A 23809-nucleotide genomic window follows, 5' to 3' on the forward strand; every position below is an offset into this window, starting at 1 on the left:
GAGAATGTATCAATGTCAAGTTTAATCAAAGAAATTTACTAATGTTATCAAGCCTAATATCTATTATTTTTTGTGTGGTTTTGAAGAATGTACCCATGTTTTAGTACAATAATTTTTTTGTTTTGATGACTGTAACCATGTTTATATACATACATATATATATATATATATGTATATATACACACACAAAATATCTTGGAGAGTATAATTTATATTTTAATAATTTTAATCCACAAATTATGGGTATTTTTTTTATTTAAAATCTCATTAATACAAACAACTATAAATTTCAATTTTTAATTTAAAAAATATAGTAACTTACATAGAAATACATTATTGCATTAATTTCAAGGACTTCGATCAAAAATTGAAAATCAACAAGGTTTCAGTCAAAGAATATTGATAGTTAGGGACTACATCCAAAGTACGCTAAATTATTATTTTTTGTTCATTTGTTTTAGGCTTTGTTCGAAGGAGAAATTTTGGGAAGATCTTGGAGACTTGGTGCAAGGAATTGCTCAGACAGAGAAGTTATTTATAGGGGGAGATTTAAATGGACACGTGGGCAGGGAGACAGGCAACTATGGAGGTTTTCATGGTGGCCATGGTTTTGGGGAGAGAAACGAGGATGGGGAAGCTATCTTGGATTTTGCAATGGCATATGATCTCTTCTTAGCCAACACCTTCTTTAAGAAGAGAGAAGAACATGTGATCACCTACAAGAGTGGGTCGTCAAAAACACAAATAGATTTTCTTCTAATGAGGAAAGGGGATCGTATAACTTGTAAGGATTGCAAAGTTATACCAGGAGAGAGCGTGGCTAATCAACATCGCTTGTTGGTGATGGATGTACATATCAAAAGAGTAAGACAAAAGAACAAGACTTGGAAGTGCCCAAGGACTAGATGGTGGAATCTAAAAGAAGAAAAACAAGTCATTTTCAAAGAGAAGGTAATCACCCAATGTGTGTGGGATAGAGAGGGGGAAGCTAGCCAAATGTGGGATTCCATGGCTAGTTGTATCCGAAAAGTAGCAAAAGAGGTATTAGGAGAGTCCAAGGGCTTTGCCCCACACCAAAAAGAATCTTGGTGGTGGAATGAGGAGGTACAAACAAAGGTGAAGGCTAAGAAGGAATGTTGTAAAGCCTTATACAAGGAGATGACCGATGAAAATGGTGAAAGGTATAGAAAAGCGAAGCAAGAGGCGAAGAAAGCTGTCAGAGAAGCTAAGTTAGCGGCTTACGACGATATGTATAAACGACTAGATACCAAAGAAGGAGAGTTGGATATCTATAAACTATCTAGAGCAAGGGAAAAGAAGACAAGGGACCTAAACCAAGTGAGGTGCATCAAGGATGAGGATGGAAAGGTTCTTGCTACAGAGAACGCGGTTAAAGACAGATGGAGAGGTTATTTTCATAATCTTTTCAATGAAGGACATGAAATGAGTGCTTCTTTAGGGGAGTTGAGTAACTCAGAAGAGTGTAGAAACTACTCTTTTTATCGTCGAATCCGGAAGGAAGAAGTGGTTGTAGCTTTGAAGAAGATGAAGCATAAAAAAGCAATAGGCCCAGACAATATACCAATCGAAGTGTGGAAACTTTTGGGAGAGACAGGTATAACATGGCTCACTGACCTTTTCAATAGGATTTTGAAAACGAAGAAGATGCCAGATGAGTGGCGAACGAGCACTTTGGTGCCTATCTACAAGAATAAGGGCGACGTACAAAATTGCATGAACTATAGGGGTATTAAGCTAATGAGTCATACAATGAAGCTCTGGGAGAGAGTCATTGAGCATAGATTGAGGCAAGAGACACGGGTTTCGGACAACCAATTCGGGTTCATGCCAGGGCGCTCAACCATGGAGGCAATCTATCTCTTACGAAGATTGATGGAAAGATATAGAGATGGGAAAAAGGATTTACACATGGTCTTTATAGATTTGGAAAAAGCGTATGATAGGGTCCCAAGAGACATTCTTTGGAGGATTTTAGAGAAGAAAGGAGTACGAGTAGCATATATCCAAGCTATAAAGGATATGTATGAAGGAGCAAAGACTGCCGTAAGAACTCATGAAGGACAAACCGAAAGCTTTCCCATAACTGTAGGATTACATCAAGGCTCATCCTTAAGTCCTTACCTTTTTGCGTTGGTAATGGATGAGTTAACAGGACATATTCAAGATGATATTCCTTGGTGTATGCTTTTCGCAGACGATATAGTGTTGATAGATGAAACTCAGGAAGGGGTAAATGCAAAGCTTAACCTTTGGAGAGAAGTGTTGGAATCTAAAGGTCTTCGCCTAAGCCGATCAAAGACAGAATATATGGAGTGCAAGTTCAGTGCAAATGGAGGCCAAAACGAGTTAGGGGTGAAGATCGGAGATCAAGAAATACCAAAGAGCGACCGTTTTCGTTACCTAGGATCTATCTTGCAAAAGAACGGAGAATTAGATGGAGATCTCAACCATAGAATACAAGCTGGATGGATGAAGTGGAAGAGTGCATCCGGCGTGTTGTGTGACCGCCGTATGCCATTGAAGCTCAAGGGAAAATTTTATAGGACGGCAATAAGGCCGGCGATGCTATATGGCACAGAATGTTGGGCGGTGAAACATCAACACGTACACAAAATGGGTGTAGCGGAGATGAGGATGCTTCGTTGGATGTGTGGGCACACGAGAAAGGATAAGATTAGGAATGAGGATATCCGGGGTAAAGTAGGAGTAGCCGAAATTGAAGGAAAGATGAGAGAAAATCGGTTACGGTGGTTTGGACATGTGCAAAGAAGGCCTACTGACTCTCCGATTAGAAGATGCGACTATGGGACAGAGGTTCAGGGCCGAAGGGGTAGAGGAAGACCTAGGAAAACTTTGGAAGAGACTCTAAGAAAAGACTTAGAGTACTTGGATCTAACGAAGGACATGACACAGGATCGAGCACAATGGCGTTCTAAGATTCATATAGCCGATCCCACTCAGTGACTTGGATTTTCCAAGTCTCCAACCGAGAAGTTTTCCTCACTCGGGAAATTAAGGGAACACTACCCCAACCTACATGCTCCACTCAGAAAGCTTCAACATACAAGCTTCAACAAAAGAAAATTCAAAGAACTTAGCGAAGAAGGCTTTGGTGTATTTAACACAATACGTTGAAATGAAGGAAAGCTTATTTATTGATATCCCCGATAAGCTACAAATATGTACATATGCATGAGTCAAAATAAACACACAAGAGGGAGCCTTCACAAAGGTTGTTTAGGAGAAGTCTCAGCAGTCGGTAGAGCCCCAGAAAGAGAAGGCACCGGAGGGGGATCATTTGGAGCCTCAGTACTGGACAGAACCCTAGAAGAAGGAGGCATCAGAGGTTGATCATTCGGAGCTTCATTATGCGGTACAGCCCCAGAAGACGAAGGCAATAAATGCCTTTGGAACAAACCCACAAATCTCTGATGATCAAGTAAAACCTGACCATCAGTTTCCTTCATCTGGTCAAGCTTCCTCTTCATGTTTGTAGCATAGTCATGTGCGAGCCGGTGCAACTGTTTATTCTCATGCTTGAGCCCCCTAATCTCCTGTTTGAGACTCATCACTTCAGCCGCCAATGACTCAACTTGGCGGGTTCGAGCAAATAGGCGTTGAGCCATATTAGACACAGAACCTGCACACTGAACACTGAGAGCCAGCGAATCCTTAACAGCTAACTCATCAGACCGTTTGGAAAGTAGTCTGTTATCTTTGGGAGTGAGAAGGTTCCTGGCCACCACCGCAGTGGTCATATCATTCTTCATCACGGAATCCCCAACGGTAAGAGGACCAGTAAGGGAGACGAAGGATGGGCGCCATATGTTGTCTGGAGAAGGCGGGGCTGCCTCTTCAACAAGGTTCAAGTCAAAACGACGGTCAGAGGGGCCAGACATTTTCAAAGGTGTTGAAGAGAGAAGAGGTCGGACAAATCAAGATCTTCGAAGTGCAAGAATGAAGCTTCTACTGGTGGAGATTCAAGTGTGCTTTGGAACTTAATGCCAGCCCCTATAAAAATCTGCACTCGACGAAGCTTCAGAAATCGAAGAGGCGCCTGCTCAGAAATCGAAGAGGCGTTTGCTTTCTCAAAAGTTGGGCTGCTTAGAGATCACGAGGGTTGATCTTAGAAATCGAAGAGGCGTTTGCTTTCTCAAAAGTTGGGCTGCTCAAAGACCACGAAGGCCGATCTCAGAAATCGAAGAGGCGCTCGCTTTCTCAAAAGCTGGGCTCCCCAGAGACCACGAGGGCCGATCTCAGAAATCGAAGAGGCACCTACTTTTCCAGCCTTGTCAGCACCTGTCACACGCACACTCAGCTTTGCGGAAATTATGGGCATTCTGTCGAAGACTTCTGGGGAAGTAGAAAACACATGAATCTTACTGTTCAATCACCCACTTCCCACACGCAACAATAGCTCACGGGTACCACAGATAACTTTGCCAAAGTTCTCTGCCAAAGTTGAGCACGTGAAGCTTGCAGCTCCCACTACATCGCTCTGACCAAGAAGGGTAAAAGAATAGCAAAGAAACAACACTAACAAAGTTTAGACCCATAAATTTTGAAGGTCTAGCTACCATATTATTACCCACAAGGGTAAAGGAACAGTACCACTGCTGGATAATTGGAAAGTCCCTGTGTGTCAACCTCTGTGCTTCGTGGCAAGGTAGACTAGCAAACATGCCCAACCTTTACTCACATTCGAGAAAACACTCCCAATAAGATTGCTTGCTCCAAAATCGAAGAGGCACCGTCCTCCAAATCTCGAGAGCCAGACTCCCAACATGACTACTTTCTTAAAAATCGAAGAGAGGGTAAAGGAACAGTACCATTGCTGGATAATTGGAAAGTCCCTGTGTGTCAACCTCTGTGCTTCGTGGCAAGGTAGACTAGCAAACATGCCCAACCTTTACTCACATTCGAGAAAACACTCCCAACAAGATTGCTTGCTCCAAAATCGAAGAGGCACCGCCCTCCGAATCTCGAGAGCCAGACTCCCAACATGATTACTTTCTCAAAAATCGAAGAGACACTGCTTCCCGAATCTTCGAGAGCCAGACCCCCAGCATGATTGCTTTCTCAAAAATCGATGAGGCATCGTTCTCCGAATCAATCGAAGAGGCGCTCGCTTTCTCAAAAGCTGGGCTGCTCAGAGACCACGAGGGCCGATCTCAGAAATCGAAGAGGCACCTACTTTTCTAGCCTTGTCAGCACCTGTCACACGCAACAATAGCTCATGGGTACCACAGATAACTTTGCCAAAGTTCTCTGCCAAAGTTGAGCACGTGAAGCTTGCAGCTCCCACTACATCGCTCTGACCAAGAAAGGTAAAAGAATAGCAAAGAAACAGCACTAACAAAGTTTAGACACATAAATTTTGAAGGTCTAGCTACCATATTATTACCCATAAGGGTAAAGGAGCAGTACCACTGCTGGATAATTGGAAAGTCCCTGTGTGTCAACCTCTGTGCTTCGTGGCAAGGTAGACTAGCAAACATGCCCAACCTTTACTCACATTCGAGAAAACACTCCCAATAAGATTGCTTGCTCCAAAATCGAAGAGACACCGTCCTCCGAATCTCGAGAGCCAGACTCCCAACATGACTACTTTCTCAAAAGCGAAGAGAGGGTAAAGGAACAGTACCATTGCTGGATAATTGGAAAGTCCCTGTGTGTCAACCTTTGTGCTTCGTGGCAAGGTAGACTAGCAAACATGCCCAACCTTTACTCACATTCGAGACAACACTCCCAACAGGATTGCTTGCTCCAAAATCGAAGAGGCACCGCCCTCCGAATCTCAAGAGCCAGACTCCCAACATGATTACTTCCTCAAAAATCGAAGAGACACTGCTCTCCGAATTTCGAGAGCCAGACCCCCAGCATGATTGCTTTCTCAAAAATCGAAGAGGCATCGTTTTCCGAATCTCGAGAGCCAGATACCACAGACCACTTTTTCAAAGTGCTCTGACAGAGTTAAAACATGTGAAACTGGCAGCTCCCACTACCGTGCTATGACCAAGCAGGGTAAAGGAATAGCATTACTACTTGTTGTTAGGGAGACTCCTATATATGTCGACCTCCATCCCCAACGGACAGGCAGACCTGCAAAAATGCTCAACCCTTCATCATATCTGAGAGGGCACTCCCAACGAAGCCTTTCGAAATATTCAGCTTTCTTTCCCCCCGATAATACCTCTGCAAACAAGCTATACTAGAGCAAGAATATCTCATATCATCAGGGTTAAAAGCAAGAGTATCCCATATCATGCTTTTTCCCTGTCTTTTCCTTTGGCCTTGTTTTTACCTGCAAGACAAGGAGAAAGAGAGCAATCAGTCAGCACTTGGAATCAAGCTTCCAGCCAGGAACTGACTGCCTGGAACCCCTTACCTGATTACTTACCTGGCATTGCTCTCGAGTACTCATCTTCAACATGTTATGTTTCCAGGGAAGATTCCGCATCTGCTTGAGGAACAGATAGGGCAAGTGCGAAGGATACAAGGAAGCATGTGGAGACAAGCGTAACAGCACACGTGCCGATACATCCATTACTCTGTCAAAAGCAAAAGTATCCCATATCAGCAGGGTGGAACGTACTCTAGATTTGATGGACTTGTTTTGACCCTCAAATTCTTCAGTCGGCCTTATACTCTTGAGGAAACCAGAAAACCCTCCAGCTCAGTTCAAGAATAAGCCTGTGGAAAGTTACTTCTTCAAAAGCAAAAGTATCTCATATCATCTCTTCTCATTTTTCTTCTCTTTATCCTTCATGCTGCTGCAAGATGGGGAGAAGGTGAACAATCAGTCGGAGCTCTGATTGCTTACCTTGTCTGTCACCTCTTTCAGCAGACCCCCTAGCTCGGCGACTTGGGGGACTCCTACTACATGGTTTGTATCGCGCTTGACCAAGCCTGAAACTACAAGTAAGCTTCAAGTGAAATTGATACATTACCTTGTGCATCTCCACCAGTTAAAGATACCACCCCTGGATGGAGGAAGAGTACTTCCAGAGAAGATGCCACATCTACCTATGAGACAGATAAGGCAAGTCAAGACGACATCACACTCCGATACTTAGAAGTTTCGTGATTACGAGATCATTCTCCCACAATATTTCCTAATGTCATTTGTACTAAATCATTCACTTGTACTCACTAAATGAGAGCTTGAACCTATGTACTTGTGTAAACCCTTCACAATTAATGAGAACTCTTCTATTCCGTGGACGTAGCCAATCTGGGTGAACCACGTACATCTTGTGTTTGCTTTCCTATCTCTATCCATTTATATACTTATCCACACTAATGACCGGAGCAATCTAGCGAAGATCACAAAAAGCGACCGTTTTCGCTACCTAGGATCTATCTTGCAAGAGAACGGAGAATTAGATGGAGATCTCAACCATAGAATACGAGCTGGATGGATGAAGTGTAAGAGTGCATCCGGCGTGTTGTGTGACCGTCGTAGGCCACTGAAGCTCAAGAGAAAATTTTATAGGACGGCAATAAGGCCAGCGATGTTTTATGGCACAGAATGTTGGGCGGTGAAGCATCAACACGTACACAAAATGGGTGTAGCGGAGATGAGGATGCTTCGTGGGATGTGTGGGCACACGAGAAAGGATAAGATTGGGAATGAGGATATCCGAGGTAAAGTAGGAGTAGCCGAAATTGTAGGAAAGATGAGAGAAAATCGGCTCCGGTGATTTGGACATGTGCAAAGAAGGCCGACTGACGCTCCGGTTCGAAGATGTGACTACGGGACAGAGGTTCAGGGCCGAAGGGGTAGAGGAAGACCTAGGAAAACTTTGGAAGAGACTCTAAGAAAAGATTTAGAGTACTTGGATCTAACGGAGGACATGACACAAAACCGAGCGCAATGGCGTTCTAGGATTCATATAGCCGACCCCACTTAGTGGGAAAAGGCTTTGTTGTTGTTGTATTTATTTTGGTCAAAACTTTTAGGCTTTGGTTGCTATGAGCCAAGAGACAAAACAAATCCACAAGAACAACCCTGACTTCGTTCCTTCGGTGCAAAATACAAGTTGTATGAGCGGTTCCTATTTATATCACTGGGTACCGGTACAACATCTGCGGAGAAGTACGATGCCAAAGAAGCATCACAGTGGGGTGCTTTGAAATGGTTGATTGGATTTGATTTTTCATCTTCTCTGATAGATATATTCAGTCAAGCAAGTAGCGACATGGTGGATTTCCACCTTGCTACCGTTTTTCAAGCTCTACAGTCTCCAGACAATTATCTTCGAATTCAGGTATATATGTGTGTGCACGAACGCAATCTTTTTACGAATCATTAACATTTTGATTCAACAAAGTAAAAAAAAATACTACTAGATCCCAAATGATCATTTTCGCACAGTGAATTAACCTAGCTAGTAAGATATGTAGAAATTTTAATGCGTGATAGTGAAAAATGAATATAGGATGACACACTGAGTGAAACTCTAGCTTCTGTGGATATTGCTACTTCAGAAAACTTGAATGATCTCGTAAAAGTGGGCAGAAATTGTTAACGAAACCAGTTTCAAGGGTTGACTTTGATATTGGAAAAGCAAAGTCTGTTCATCCTAAAATTACAAATTAAAAGGCTCTGATAAGGATCCAAGTGAACAATGAATCAAAGGCCTCAATGTTGCCACTTGTCAATAGAAAAGATGGGTTGTTATATGGGTTGTTATAGGTAGTCATGAGGTTGTTAGAATCTTGATGGGTTGTTATATGGGTTGGTATAGGTAGTCATGAGGTTGTTAGAATCTTATCCAAGTGGTTAGCTTTTCATTACAAGATTAGTAAGTCTGTTAAGTTTCTTTACAACATACATCACCACGGTAAAAGATTACTTGATCATTAAGAAATAACAAGCTTTCTCTCAAAAATTCTCGAGCTCTCTTTCTCTCTGTTCTTCCTTAAATTTGCTCTTCATTTTCTTCAATCTACACATATATGGCTATAGACTATTGAATTTCGTTCAGTTATTTATTTGTTTATGTAAAATTAAAAAGCTACCATAGAGCCATGATGAAATGGTAGCTAAACAATTGTTTAATTGTCTAGTAATTCAGTACTGAAATTATTTTCTCTCAATAAATACTAATTAGCATGTTGGTTCTGATATGAGCCTTGTTCCCTTCATTGTTTGTTCATGTGACGGTCGAGTTGGAGTAAACTGATAGCTCTAGCGAACCTGACCAAGTCAAAGTTCCTGTATTCTTTATGCAAGAGTATATAATAGTAGAAAAAATAGCTTAAGCAACAATTTTGTCGCTTAAAGAGTCTTTGCGAGACAAAACTAGGAATCCGTCACGGAAATGATTAAAAACTTAGTGCGATGAAGTAATTTGTCGCGCAAGGACTTTTTGTGCAACGCACAAAGTCATGCGTTGCGCAAAGGGGAAGGAAAACGGCGGGTGAGAGGCTTTTTGGCGCCAACAACTTGCACGATGAAATATTTGTCGTGTAAAAGGACCACTGAATGGTCGGTGCGCATTGAATTCGTCGTATTTACTACGTACTTTACGCGACGGATTGGTCGTCACACAAGGTTTTGGGGGATCAAGGTTTTGTCGCCCAAAATCCGGCGGGTTCTTTATAAGCACAGTTCACTTTCACTTTCACTTTCACTTTCACTTTTTCTCACATTGTTTTCCCACAACCCTAAATTTCCTCCCGTTTTCTTCATCCCAAACTCCTCTTGTTTTGGTGAGATGGCTGATTCTAATGCTCGTACAACTAAGCGATGCGAGGGAGAAGGATTTGGGAAAAGTAAAAACTCAGTTTATGTGAATCTAATATTTATATTTTCGGCAAACAATTTTGGATGTATCACTTACTTTGAATTTGAAATTTATGTTCTGTATCCGTAGATTAAAAACACTAGGAGAGTGTTGGTGCGGGCTTGAATGGAGGAAAGGGTGGAGTATCCTTAAATCATTTATGATCATATGAGGAAAATGTCTACGACAAGATGTTCAGAGTTTATGCACTATGTTGGGTTACTAGTGCGGACCAACTGTTCTACAGAGTGGGCATCTTGGAAAGATGTGCCTGATGACCTAAAGAAGTCTATGCTGGATGAATTATTAGTAACTATGAATTAGTAAAATAAGAATTATTTTTGTTAAATAGTATGTTATAATGATTAATTTGTAATTATTTTTGTGTAAAAGTGTAAGTATATTATTGATGTTACTAACCAAGACTTGATGAACCAACATCGTAGATTATTAATTAAGGGTTATGAACGAATAACATATTTTTATATTTATGTATTTGAGGACGATGTTTTTAATTATCTGTGTAATATGTATTTGAATTAAAATTTCAATTTAATTGGTTAGTTGATTAATTTGATCTGTTAAATTTGTTTAAGTTCTTAAAACATTAAATATTGAATTTAAGTATTTGTTTGTAATTATGAATTTTAGGTAAGCATAGAGTACTAAATGAATTACTCTTTGTTTAGGTAAACTTCATAATTACAAACAAATATTTAAATTCAATACACTTCGTCACTTAAGTGTTTACACCACAAAAGTTTTGTCGCATAGTCATACACCCAACGAAATGAAGTTTGTCGCGCTAAGTGAGTTTGCGCAATGGAAGTTGTGTCGCACAAAGTGGGCACAAAAGGCAGGTACATTTCGCGCCAATTTTCAACGGTATATGTTTTGCAAGGCAAAGGCTTCGATGCGTAAACAGCCCGTCTTAATAATCAGATTCCTAAGCTGCAGAGGTAGAAACTGAAATTTTTGCAGCAGCTGCCTCTGACAACACTGCAAAAATCTTCCCTCCCTTCATCTCAATTCCCATCCTCTCTCCCTAAATCGTTCTATTCCCCTCTATTTGGTAAGAGTTTTCGTTTTGTATTTCAAAATTTCATTGTGAATTGAAACTAACACCATTAAATTTGTTTTCTATAAGGTTGTTGTATACGATCATCACTCAGTAAAATGAAATTAGAAGTATATTCTTTGGATTTCAAATTTTGTATTAATTTAAATTATTTAAGTTGTTTCTAAATTATGGTGTCATTTAAATTGTTTGCATGAAGACATTTTTGCACATTATGTACAAAATTGTTTTCTGTTGTATAGAGTTAATAGTAGTTAACTTCGTACGTGTATTTTCAATTAAAGCTTAGTCTCCCGTTCGAGGACTCGTTGGATTTCACACATGGATGCGAAACCATGACTCCTGTTCAATTGATTCTTGAATTGTCCCATTATTTGGAAAATTTGGGAATGCATACTTATGCGGCGTAATTTAGGGTTCCGAATTAGGTTTCGATCGTGGGAATTTCGGTCACATCTCTTTAAGTTTTTCGAGTGCCAGATAGGTAGTTTATATCTACGTCGTGTACTTCAAGAACTATAGAGAGATGTTGCCGGAATTGTCCTACGTCGAAATGTAATTCGATGGAGCCGTAAACGATGTCACATAACCATGCATTCCCAAATGGGATAGGGCCCTGATCTAAGGCATAAGGTGACAATACCTTGTTGAAGTTGTTGTAATCATTGGAATTTTATTGTGCTTGCAAACATTATGGATAGACAGTGGATACAATAGCCCAACAGATGTGCAGTTAAATATTTGGATGGAATAAATAACTTTATTGAGTTCGCATCCAGACACAACCCAAGGTCAACTAGAATCCGATGTCCGTGTAAGAGGTGAAACAACACGTTAAGGGAGACTTTTGAAAATGTTCGGTATCATTTTGTAAGAAATGGGATGATAGAGACCTATATTACTTGGAATCATCAAGGGGAACAATTAGACCATGCTTCGTCATCAAATGTGACTAGAGTAGACAATGTTGAACCTAATGTGGATCTTAACGAACATGTTATGGATATTCTAAATTACGCTTTTCCATTTCCCTCAATGAACACCAACCAGGAAGGGGATGATGACGTGCCTCCACCCATGGACAATGAAGCTTTCGAACAACATGAAAAAACTATTAAAAAGTGCCAACCAAGAATTATACCTAGGATGCAAAGACTTTTTGGTGCTCACGGCCATTACAGAGTTGATGCGTGGCAAAATAAAATATCAAATGTCGAACCAATGTTTTAACTACTTTTTGGGGGGTTTTCAAGAGAATGTTTTCGAAGGAGAATAGTTGCCGAAATATCATAAAAGTGCACATAAGGTGTTGAATAGTATAACAAACATAACAGACATAACAAACTTAAATCAATCTAACAACCTCTCAACTTACTTGCTGACGTGGCACTCTAGTGATGTGGCAATAAATTCAACATGATACTTGAAGTAAAGCACACTGCTAGCTCTAGCTAACCTGACTAAGTCAAAATTCCTTTATTCTTTGTTTTTTTTATTTTTTTGATGAATTATTCTTTATTCAAGAGTATACAGATAGTACCCAAGTTTTTATTTTCGCATTTCCTTTTCCTTCTAGGGTAATCCCATGAATCAAGAAATGTAACATAGATATCCCAAATAATTAATTGAAACAGACCAGCTCGTAGTTGAGCCAAACAAAGAACATTACTGCAAAAACTGGATTTTTGGTATATGGTGTAACCGAGCCATGCATGAATTATTAAGGAACTAATGTTAAAAAAGAAAAAGAAAGTTCTATTTTGCAGAGAATACTCACACATTTCAGTAGCCAATTTTTTATAGTCTAGACTTCGACGGGTTGACCCAAGAAAAAGAAGTAATCCCGATAATTTTAGTAGCCAATTTAGTAGTCTCTGGACTTTGAAGTTCATGGAAGAACTTGTCGTTGTGACTTTGGACATATGTAAAGAATTTCTTTCCACATTAGCTAAACTATATATGGTGTACGCGTAAGATGCATCCATGGAAGAACTTGTCGTTGTGACTTAGACATATATAAATTTTCTTTCCGCACTAGCTTTAAGATATATATAGCTGATACTAAACTGAATGTGTACAAGAGGTAAAGTTAATATCATAGTTGTTATGTCAGGAAAAAAGGAAAAAAGAAAAAAAGAAAAAAAACATAAGAAATATGGAGGCACAATAAACCTCACTAGTCACAACCTTTCGAGATAAAATTAATCAACGATAGGAATCTAGGATGCCTTCAGATGAGTGACTTTACATTTCCGTTGTATTTACTATTTTTTGGCTCTTATTAATAACTATAGTTTTGAGTCTTTTGACCCTTGACCAACTTATGGTTCACATCTGTATTTCTTTTAGAAAACTTTCTCAAAATAAGGACTAAATTATAAAAGGGTTTTAATCACAAATGGTCCATGACATTGATCAAACACATCATTTTGATCCCTAACATCGAAAATCAATAGAAATGGTCCTTGAGATTGTCTACCATCCATCATTTTGGTCATTCCGTTAAAAACTCCGTTAAGTGTCCCGGAGCTCTTGGCCGGAAGTTTGGCCAATTTTCAAAGCTTCGTAACTCAATCGTTTCTTAACCAAATTCGACCCATAATATATCAAAATGAAGATAGGAAAGTATAGAATAAGATTATACCATTTGGAAGCCCAATGTTTGCTGGAGATGGCCGAAAAATAGCCTTAAATTTGACTGGTCCGAGCGAAAATTGGAAAACTCGCCGAAAACTGGGTAAACTTTAAACGTTCATAACTTCTTCAATACTCAACGAAATCAAGTGATTCAAAAACAAAAATTATACTTCTCGACGAGACAAAGAGAATGGTACCTTTTATTACAGCTAACTAGCCGTGGTTTGGCTGGAAAATGGTTAGAAAGTGGCTGTTTTGGTCTAGAGTTAGCCACTTTTGAGCCATTTTGGGGCCAAACCACGGAGAGTTAGCTGTCAAAAAATGTACCATTCTTTTTGCCTCGTTGAGAAGTATAATTTTTGTTTTTGAATCACTTGATTTCGTTGAGTATTGAAGAAGTTATGAACGTTTAAATTTTATCCAGTTTCCGACGAGTTTTCCAATTTTCGCTCGGACCAGTCAACTTTGAGGCTATTTTCCAGCCATCTTCGGCAACCATTGGGCTTCCAAATATGTATAATCTAATTCTACACTTTCCTATCTTCATTTGAATATATTATGGGTTGAATTTGGTTAAGAAACAATTGAGTTACGAAGTTTTAAAAATTGCCCAAACTTCCGGCCAAGAGCTCCGGGACACTTAACGGAGTTTTTAATGGAATGATCAAAATGATGGATGGTGGACAATCTCAGTGACCATTTCTATTGATTTTCAATGTCAATGACCAAAATGATGTGTTTGATCAATGTCAAGGACCATTTGTGATTAAAACCCATTATAAAAAGAAGCATCTCCATTTTGAGGAATCTCACATATACTTCTCAAACCATCCCTTGCTTAGACTTTTCTTTCTGTTGAGAAATCCCTAGCTTAGACCTAATGCTGAATTGTTGATGTTAATAGTGGTAATACATGCACGATGTAATAGTGGAGATTAATTTGACAAGTGAAGAAATAAGTCATGATGATAGCCAAAAGAAACAGTCAAAAGTTAGTTAGACAAGCTTACCTCTGCAATTTTCTTCTACCTTTATTTATAGATGTTAGTTTTCCTAAAGTGTAACTATAAATACCAATGTAACTTATCATTTCATGAAATCATATTTTCTTTCTTCTTCTGTTTTCCTTGTATGGTATGAGAGCTTGAAATTAAGAAAAGTAGTAACAGTATATGATTTATGCTTGAGAGTGTACAACTATGAGTACTTAGTGAAGTCATCAACAAAAAATGACATAAAATCAAAAACCACTAACATAATTAGTGAAGTCATCAACAAAAATGACATAAAATAAAAAACCACTAACATAATAGTGGAACTGATCCCCAAACATTAGAGTGTACTAATCCTAAAGGCATAGAAGTATTACATAGAGAAACAGTGAAAGGCAATCTAGCACATTTGCCTAAAACGCAATTGGAACAAAAAAATTGTTGAACTGAATTATAAATAGGTAAAGCAGACTTAAAAAACATAAAGCTTAAAGTCCTGAACATTGGATGTCCCAAATATTGATGTCAAATCTAAGAAGACGCCTTTGTTGAAGAATTAACAAAAATCCTTGAAGGAGACAAAGAAAATGCACGAAAAGGATTAAGACTTCTGCCAGTAGGACCTCTAAAAAGCATCCTCCCCATAATAGGATCTTTGACAAAGAAGTTAAAAGGATTTAAAGTCAATGACCACCAATTATTAAGTAGAAACATATTGGCAAAGAAAGATCATGTTTCAAATGAGGAACATGCATTACATTCTTTAAATGAAAAGTAGAATGTGGTGTTTTAAGTAAGGAAGAACCATACTAGAGAATAGATAGACATTGACCATCACTAATGTAAACCTTGCCAAAATTAGACTTGGCATTCGTGTCATGTTTCCATTGTTCATGTAATTTTCGTATTATACCCGATATCTTCAGGAGTCATATCGTGTAACACTAGTTAAAATGAACGGCTAATATGACCTGACCCGTTACCAATTAAGGAAAATATATTTTAAACCAGTAAATAATCAAATGACAAACATAGTACTAAATTAGTGTATACATACCACATTGTCCCATAAATATTACTTTAAAACATGAAAATGAATTTGTCTTTCAAGTACTACATATCATAAATAAGAGTCTAATGAAACAACATTAGTATATTACTACAAGCAGTTGATTGTCGTTTACATTTACACTTCATTATTCTCATCAAATTTTGTGTTTTTTTTTGTTTTTTTGGTTTTTTTTTTTCAGATTTTCTTTTTTGAAAACGTGAACTTTTAGAGGATATAGGAAGATAAACGGTACGGATCATTGATATTACGTTCAAAGTTTTACTGTTAGTGAAAATTGCTTGATTATAAAGCCTCTACAAACTATATGACATTAACTCATAGTTCAGTTAACCGTAACTGTTCATTTTTCTATATCCGCTAAAAGATCATGTTTTCAAAAAAGAAAATCTAAAAAATGAAATTCAATGAGAAGAATAAAGTATAAATAACAATCGACCGTCAAATATGAATCTATAGGATGGATGAGTGGCATTGGCTATAAGATGGACAAGTGGCACTAGCTCTGCGGTTATTTTCAAAATTTATAAATTATGGAAAAGTACGTCTTCCGAGGCAAAGCAGTTGGATGGGTGAAGTAATTTTTCATCGAGAATAATTTTTTTTTTCTTTTTCAATATAATTGTACGAACAATGTAGTTTTAGTAATGAAATATTTTTTTTAAATATCAATATAATAAAATTTGGTTAATTAAATTTAAACATATATATTTTAATATTACATACACCTTACCCTCAATCATCGGATTGATGTTATACATTTTTTTTATGTTAATAGAGCTTACCCAGTGACACAGGTCGTCGGGTTAAGATTTTAAATTTTAATTTTTTTAATTAACAAAGCTTGGCCAACAAATTCGTCGTCGGGAAACATTTAGGTTTTATATTTTTTATTAAAATTTTAAATTTTGCCCGAGGAAAGGATTTCGTTGGGCTACAATTTTTCGCCGGGTCTCTTTGGTCAACGCGAGTTTGCCTGACGAACGATCGTTGGTAAATTCATCGGGGCAATTGCATTTGCCCGACAAATACTATGGTGTCAGGTCAAATGTCTAATGACGAGTTTTACGCGACAAGCTTTCCCCAACGGAGATCTGTCGCCTTAAATTTTAGGAGACGAACTCCTACTTTACCGGACGAATGTTTTTGGTTTGGCTAGTGGTGATGTTTTTTTTTTTTTGTTTTTTTTTTTTGTTTTTTGTTTTTTTTTTTGGTAGTGTGTTATGTCAGGGAGAATAGAAAAAAAAAACCATAAGAAATATGTTGGGGTATAGTATGTGAGGTGTATATTCAATCATTTGTGAGGTGTGAATAAAACAACCCATAACCAATTACATCCGAACACTAAGTTGGATATTAAATTAAATATTTTTATATTATACGATGGGTTCGGTTTTGGTTCAGTTACAGATATTAAGAACCAAAACAAAACCATTTTTTAGCTTGGGGTTCGGTTTCAAACTCAACTTTTTAAATCCACAATAATCGAACCATTCGGTGCAATTTGATTTAGTCCATGTTTCGGTTTTAGTTTTCGGTTCCAAGTGCCCACCCCTAGAACTTGTCATTGTGACTTAGAAATACATAAAATTTCTTTCCACATATATAGATAATTTCTTTCCACATATAAACTTGTCGATGAACTTGTCGTTGTGACTAATATATATATATATTACTAAACTGAATGTTTACAAGAGGTAAAGTTAATATCAATGTTGTTATGTCAGGAAAAAAAGAATATATATATATATATATAGCTGATACTAAACTCAATGTTTACAAGAGGTAAAGTTAATATCAATGTTGTTATGTCAGGAAAAAAAGAATGTATAGCTAATACTAAACGAATGTTTACAAGAGGTAAAGTTAATATCACTGTTGTTATGTCAGGAAAAAAAAGAATATATATATATATATATATATATATATATATATTCTTTCCACACTAGCTAATATATATATATATATATATATAGCTGATACTAAACTGAATGTTTACAAAAGGTAAAGTTAATATCAATGTTGTTATGTCAGGAAAAAAAGAATATATATATATTCTTTCCATACTAGCCAATATATATATATATATATATAGCTGATACTAAACTGAATGTTTACAAGAGGTAAAGTTAATATCAATGTTGTTATGTCAGAAAAAAAAAGAAAAAAAAAGAAAACATAAAAAATATGCAGGCACAATAAGCCTGACAAGTAACAATCTTTTAGAGAGAAAACTTACGATTTGGAATTTAGGATGCATGGCTACAAATGAGACACTTTACAAATGAAGTTTCCGTTGTCTTTACTATTTTCTGGCTCTTTTTATTTATGACTAGTTTTGACCGTTGACCAACATAAGGAAATATAAGAAACATGCATGCATGCACAATAGACTTAATGCTTCAATTGTTTTGTTTTTTTAGTCGATTTTTTTTTAAAGTCGATTAATGCTTCAATTGTTTTGTTTTTTTAGTCGATTTTTTTTAAAGTCGATTAATGCTTCAATTGTTGGTTTTAATAGTCTTGTGCATGTACGGATGCAATAGTTTATTACCTTCTTGCTAGTTGAATATTACTGTTGAATTGTGATGATCGGTGCGTACGTACGTAGCAAACAATATAGGCTGTACGCCACAAGTTTCTCTATATAAAGCCCTACAACTCCAGGTTCATAATATACCTGCATTCCCCCTGATCAACAGCCTTCCTCTCAGATTCTTAAAACCTCTACTTACTATCTCAGTTTTACTTCCTAAGTATTAAGTCTTGTGCATCACCTTGATATCTTCCAACACCATTTATGGCAAAATCATCCCTTCACTCTACCACTAATGGAAGCCTCATCACTGTTCTTAGCATTGATGGAGGTGGAATAAGAGGGATTATTCCTGGAACTATACTCAGTTTTCTGGAGTCTGAGCTTCAGGTAAAATGATCAATGCATGAGAACTTCATATATGACTGTTAGGCTAATTATCTTAATATCTAGATGTTTGTTCATAAAATTGAGGTTCCACCCTTCGGTAAGAATGAGGTCGCTCAACTCTTTATAAGCTCTTGTAAGGTTTGACAAACTTCCGAATTGAGACATTTATTCACGGATTTGATTACAATACTTACATTTATTTAATACAATCACCATCTCAACGGTCAGATAATGGTTGTATTAAATACATATATTCACATGAATTATATCTGACTGTCAGATGGTGATATAGTTTGAAATACATATAAGTATTGTAGCCAATCCATTTGTTCACATCCTCACATGTCTCCTCACATATGGATAATTTTTTAGTCTAACATGTAGATGTGGCCATTGAGATTTACATATGGGTAAATTGGTTTTGATACAGCAAAGAAAGTTGAGGTTCTATAAATTAATTGATAATATGGAAGTGGCTCTAACTCCATATCAGCCTTTGCAAGTTTTGGTATATATACTTCTGATGTGAGGTATTTCTTGCAAGCATTGATGTGATATCAAAACTCATTTATTTTTTTTTACCAAAAAAACTCATTTAATTCTAAGAAAGGTTGTAGGTTAAAAATAATGGTTTTGTACCCTCATTCAAACCCACAATTTAATGTCACATCTAGCTAGCATGTCTGCTTCCAGTTTAATATAGCCTGTCAAAGTGTTAATTGAAAAAAAAAATTGTGTTATTGCTAGAGGAAGTTTTGTTTATGATCCTAACACCATGTTATGGTGTTTCTGATACGATTCACCCAAATCATAACATGTGATGTGCAGCGAGTTTATAACTTCAGAGTGTACATAGTATCAAGAATTATACATGTGTTTTAATTCTGGTAGATTTATATAATAACACCAAGTCATGGCGGCTATATGCAGAAACTGGATGGTAAGGATGCAAGGCTCGCAGATTATTTTGATGTGATTACAGGGACGAGCACAGGTGGCCTTGTGACTGCCATGCTTACCACCCCAGATGAAAATAAGCGTCCCTTGTATGCTGCTAAAGATATTACCGCTTTTTATCTTGAAAACTGCCCTAAAATTTTCCCTCAGGACAGGTATTATCAGATATATTATTAGCCGTTAAATTTGTTAAATAATGTTATATGGTGACTATTAACTGAAATATAACTAGCTATTTTCCCATTAACAACAGTTCTATTGTTGCCAACTTGAAAGTTTTGGGAAAACCAAAATATGATGGGAAGTATTTACATTCCCTATTAAAGGAAAAGTTGGGATACAAGCACTTGCGCCACACCTTGACTAACGTTGTAATCCCAACTTTTGATATAAAGCGGCTCCAACCAATTATCTTCTCCAGCTATCAGGTTTGTTTATCTCTTAATTGGAACATTATACATACATATATTGGACAATATTTTTTTTACCGAGCGTATGCTATTTTGTACCCTCAAAAATCAAACTGATCAATAATTAAGCCAAAAATTTCATGTTTATGTTCTTATATTAAGAATGTTGGGGTCCCACCATAATGTTGAACCTCCAACTAATATTGAGGGTTTTTGTGATAAAACCCCATAGTTGTAGTATTGTGCAGGTGGTAATTACCAAGTTGGGGGTAATATCCATGTTGTTGGAAGTGGGACTTTGGCCCGTCTCTCTGATAATTCTACAGATAAACCCAATTCACAATATAAGGAGTAACTCAATTACGTATAAGCACATGCAATGTCCCTCATTTGTCTGATGTGGGAGTTATACTCTCAACAATATATTCTGATCTGCTCTTTGCAGTGGTTCTTGATTTTGTGTATGTATTTCTGTCATGATTTTAGTTGAAAAAGAACAATAGCCTAGATGCTTTGCTATCGGATATATGTATCGGAACTTCAGCAGCCCCGTACTACCTTCCCGCATATCAATTTAAATCGACTAATTCATCTGGTGAAACAAGAGAATTCAATCTCACTGATGGTGGCGTAGCTGCTAATAACCCGGTATTGATCCGAAAAGTTAATTTTCACTATGAATACATGTATTATATTTTTGTGTTCGTTAATTTGAGTGTCTTAGTTTTTTTGTTCATAAATTTTAGGCTTTGGTTGCTATGAGCGAAGTGACAAAACAAATCCAGGGCAACCCTGACTTTGTTCCTTTGGGCGCAAATGACAAGTTGTATGAGCGGTTCGTAGTTATATCACTGGGTACCGGTACAACATCTGAGGAGAAGTACGACGCCAAAGAAGTATCTGAGTGGGGTGCTTTGGGATGGTTGATTGGATCTGATTTTTCAGCTCCTCTGGTAGATATATTCAGTCAAGCAAGTAGTGACATGGTTGATTTCCACCTTGCTACCGTTTTCGAAGCACTTGGGTCTCCCGACAATTATCTCCGAATTCAGGTATATATATATATATATATATGTGTGTGTGTGTGTGTGTGTGCACGCGCGCACGAGCACAATCTTTTTACAAACCATTAACATTTTGGTTCAATAAAGTAAGAGAAATATTATTAGATCAAATGATCATTTTCGCATGGCGAATTAACCTAGCTAATAAGATATGTAGAAATATTAATGCGTGAAAGTTAAAAATGAATGCATGCAGGATGACACACTGAGTGGAACTCTGGCTTCTGTGGATATTGCTACTTCAGAAAACTTGAATGATCTCGTAAAAATTGGGGAGAAATTGTTAACGAAACCAGTTTCAAGAGTGGACTTAGATACTGGAAAAACAAAGCCTGTTCATCCTGAAATTACAAATCAAGAGGCACTCATAAGGTATTTCAATATTGCATACATACATCACCAAATCTACAATTAATATAAGTTTGTAGCACTGACTATTTCATGTTTCAAAAATTGATTTCCATGTGCAGGGTAGCCGGGGTTCTGTCAAGGGAGAGGGGTAAAAGGAGCAAAGTTCATAAACTGAAATCATCATTGTAAGGATGACAAGGATAAGGATCCAAGTGAAGAATAAATCGAAGGCCTAAATGTTGCCACTTGTCGATCGATAAGACAGGTTGTTATAGGTAGTTATAAGGTTGTTAGAATCTTATCCAAGTGGTTAGCTTTTCATTACAAAATTAGTAAGTCTGTTAAGTTTGTTTACTACATATATCAATACTGTAAAAGATTACTTGATCATTAAGAAATAAAGAAATAAGCTTTCTCTCAAACATTCTCGAGCTCTCTTTCTCTCTGTTCTTCCTGAAATTTCCTCTTCATTTTCTTCAATCTTTCTTCAATCTTCCCAATCATCACCAAATGGAAAGGACGCAGCATCCAACTGATCTTACATATATTGAATGACAAAACACAACACTGACCGTATATACACTTCAATACGTATACGACTATACACTATTGAATTTCGTTCAGTTATTTATTTGTTTATGTAAAATTAAAAAGCTATCATAAAGTAATGAGGAAATGGTAGCTAAACAATTATTTAAGTGTCTTGTAATTCAGTACTGAAATTATTTTCTCTCAATAAATACCAATTACCATGTTGGTTCTGATATGAGCTTTGTTCGCTTCATTTTTTTTATTCATGTGATGGTCGAGTTAGAGCACACCGATAGCTCTAGCGAACCTAACTAAGTCAAAGCTCATTTATTCTTTATGCACGAGTATATAGTAGTAGAAAAAACAGCTTACGTGACGAAATGTTATGCGATGACGACAATTTCGTTACTTAAAGAGTATTTTGTGTGACGAAACTAGGAGTCCATAGTGGAAATGGTTAATTAAAACTTAGTGCGACGAAGTAATTTGTCGCGCAACGCACAAAGCCCTGCGTCGCACAAAGGGGAAGGGAAAAGGCGGTTGAGAGGTGTTTTGGGCGCCAACAACTTGTGTGACAAAATATTTGTAGCGTAAAAGGACCACTGAATGGTTGGTGCGCGTTGAATTGTCGTATTTATTACGTACTTTACACAATGGATTGGTCGTCGCGCAAGGTTTTGGGGGACCAAAGTTTCGTCGTGCAAAATCCGGCGGGTTCTTTATAATCACAGTTTCACTTTCACTTCTTCTCACATTGTTTTCCCACAACCCTAAATTTCCTACTGTTTTCTTCATCCCAAACCCCTCTTGTTTTAATTTTAGTGAGATGATCGATTCTGATGCTCCTACAACTAAGCGATGCGAGGGAGAAGGATCTGGGAAAGGTAAAAACTAAGCTTATGTGATTCTAATATTTATATTTTGGGAAAACATTTTGGATGTATCACTTACTTTGATTTTGAAATATATGTTTTGTATCCGCAGATGAAATATATGTTTTGTATCCGCAGATAAAAAAACCAGGAGAGCTTCAGTGCGAGCTTGAATGGAGGAAAGGGCAGAGTGTCCGCGAATCATTTATGATGATATGAGGGGATTGCACAAGATGTTCAGAGTTTATGCATGATGCTGGGATACTAGTGCGAACCAACTATTCTACGGAGTAGCCGAGTAGGCGGATTGGTTCGAATGGAGAGAAAAAACAAAGGATTGAACTAAAAATATTTTATTGAGATATCCATTTTCCTGGAGAGATGGATAAGATATTCTGTTGTGCATCTTGGAAAGATGTGCCCAAGAACCTGAAGAAGTCTTTGCTGGATGAATTATTAGTAAATGTGAATTAGTAAAATAAGAATTATTTTTGTTAAATAGTATATTATAATGATTAATTTGTAATTGTTTTTTGTATAACAGTGTAACTATATTATTGATGTTACGAACCAAGACTTGATGAAGATTTGATGAACCAACAGAGTAGAATTGCTAATTAAGGGTTATGAACGAATAACATATTTTTATATTTATGTATTTGAGGAGGATGTTTTTAATTATCTCTTTAATATGTATTTGGATTAAATTTTCAGTTTAATTGGTTAGTTGATTAATTTGATCTATTTAATTTTATTTAAGTTTTTATAAGATTAAATATTGAATTTAAGTATTTGTTTGTAGTTATGAAATTTATGTAAACATAGAGTACTAAATGAATTACTCTTTGTTTACGTAAACTTGATAATTCCAAACAAATATTTAAATTCAATGCACTTCGTCAATTAAGAGTTTACGTGACGAAAGTTTCGTCGCATAGGCGTACACACGATGAAATGAAGTTTGTTGCGCTAAGTGAGTTTGTGCGATGGAAGCTACGTTGCACAAAGTGGGCAAAAAAGGCAAGTACATTTCGAGCCAATTTTTGACGGTATATGTTTTGTACAAAAAAGGCTTCGTCACGCAAAGAGGTCATCTTAATAATTAGATTC

General features: G+C 37.1%; 2 protein-coding genes and 1 long non-coding RNA gene across 8 annotated transcripts in view; 2 read left to right on the forward strand and 1 right to left on the reverse strand.

Moving 5' to 3' along the window:
• Positions 1 to 23809, reverse strand: part of LOC126633087 (putative disease resistance protein RGA3) — a 140211-nt gene that overhangs the window by 88855 nt on the left and 27547 nt on the right. The window lies entirely within an intron of this gene.
• On the forward strand, positions 8634 to 8915 carry LOC126633110 (uncharacterized). Its single transcript, XR_007626962.1, has 2 exons — positions 8634 to 8719; positions 8772 to 8915. It is a non-coding gene; the product is annotated as an uncharacterized LOC126633110 (long non-coding RNA).
• On the forward strand, positions 18389 to 21485 carry LOC126632479 (patatin-like protein 2). Its single transcript, XM_050302904.1, has 7 exons — positions 18389 to 18514; positions 19445 to 19626; positions 19725 to 19899; positions 20368 to 20529; positions 20628 to 20933; positions 21142 to 21317; positions 21416 to 21485. Exons 1-7 carry the CDS (start codon positions 18389 to 18391, stop codon positions 21483 to 21485), a joined length of 1197 nt encoding a protein of 398 aa, XP_050158861.1.

The sequence above is a fragment of the Malus sylvestris genome, chromosome 8 (genome assembly GCF_916048215.2).
Source record: "Malus sylvestris chromosome 8, drMalSylv7.2, whole genome shotgun sequence".
Taxonomy (NCBI): Eukaryota; Viridiplantae; Streptophyta; class Magnoliopsida; order Rosales; family Rosaceae; genus Malus; species Malus sylvestris.

Coding starts and splice junctions, on each gene's coding strand:
- LOC126632479 (XM_050302904.1), top strand. CDS start 18,389: ATGGCAAAATCATCCCTTCACTCTACCACTAATGGAAGCCTCATCACT. Junction 20,934..21,141: donor ACAATTATCTCCGAATTCAG/GTATATATATAT, acceptor GAATGCATGCAG/GATGACACACTGAGTGGAAC. Junction 21,318..21,415: donor AATCAAGAGGCACTCATAAG/GTATTTCAATAT, acceptor TTCCATGTGCAG/GGTAGCCGGGGTTCTGTCAA.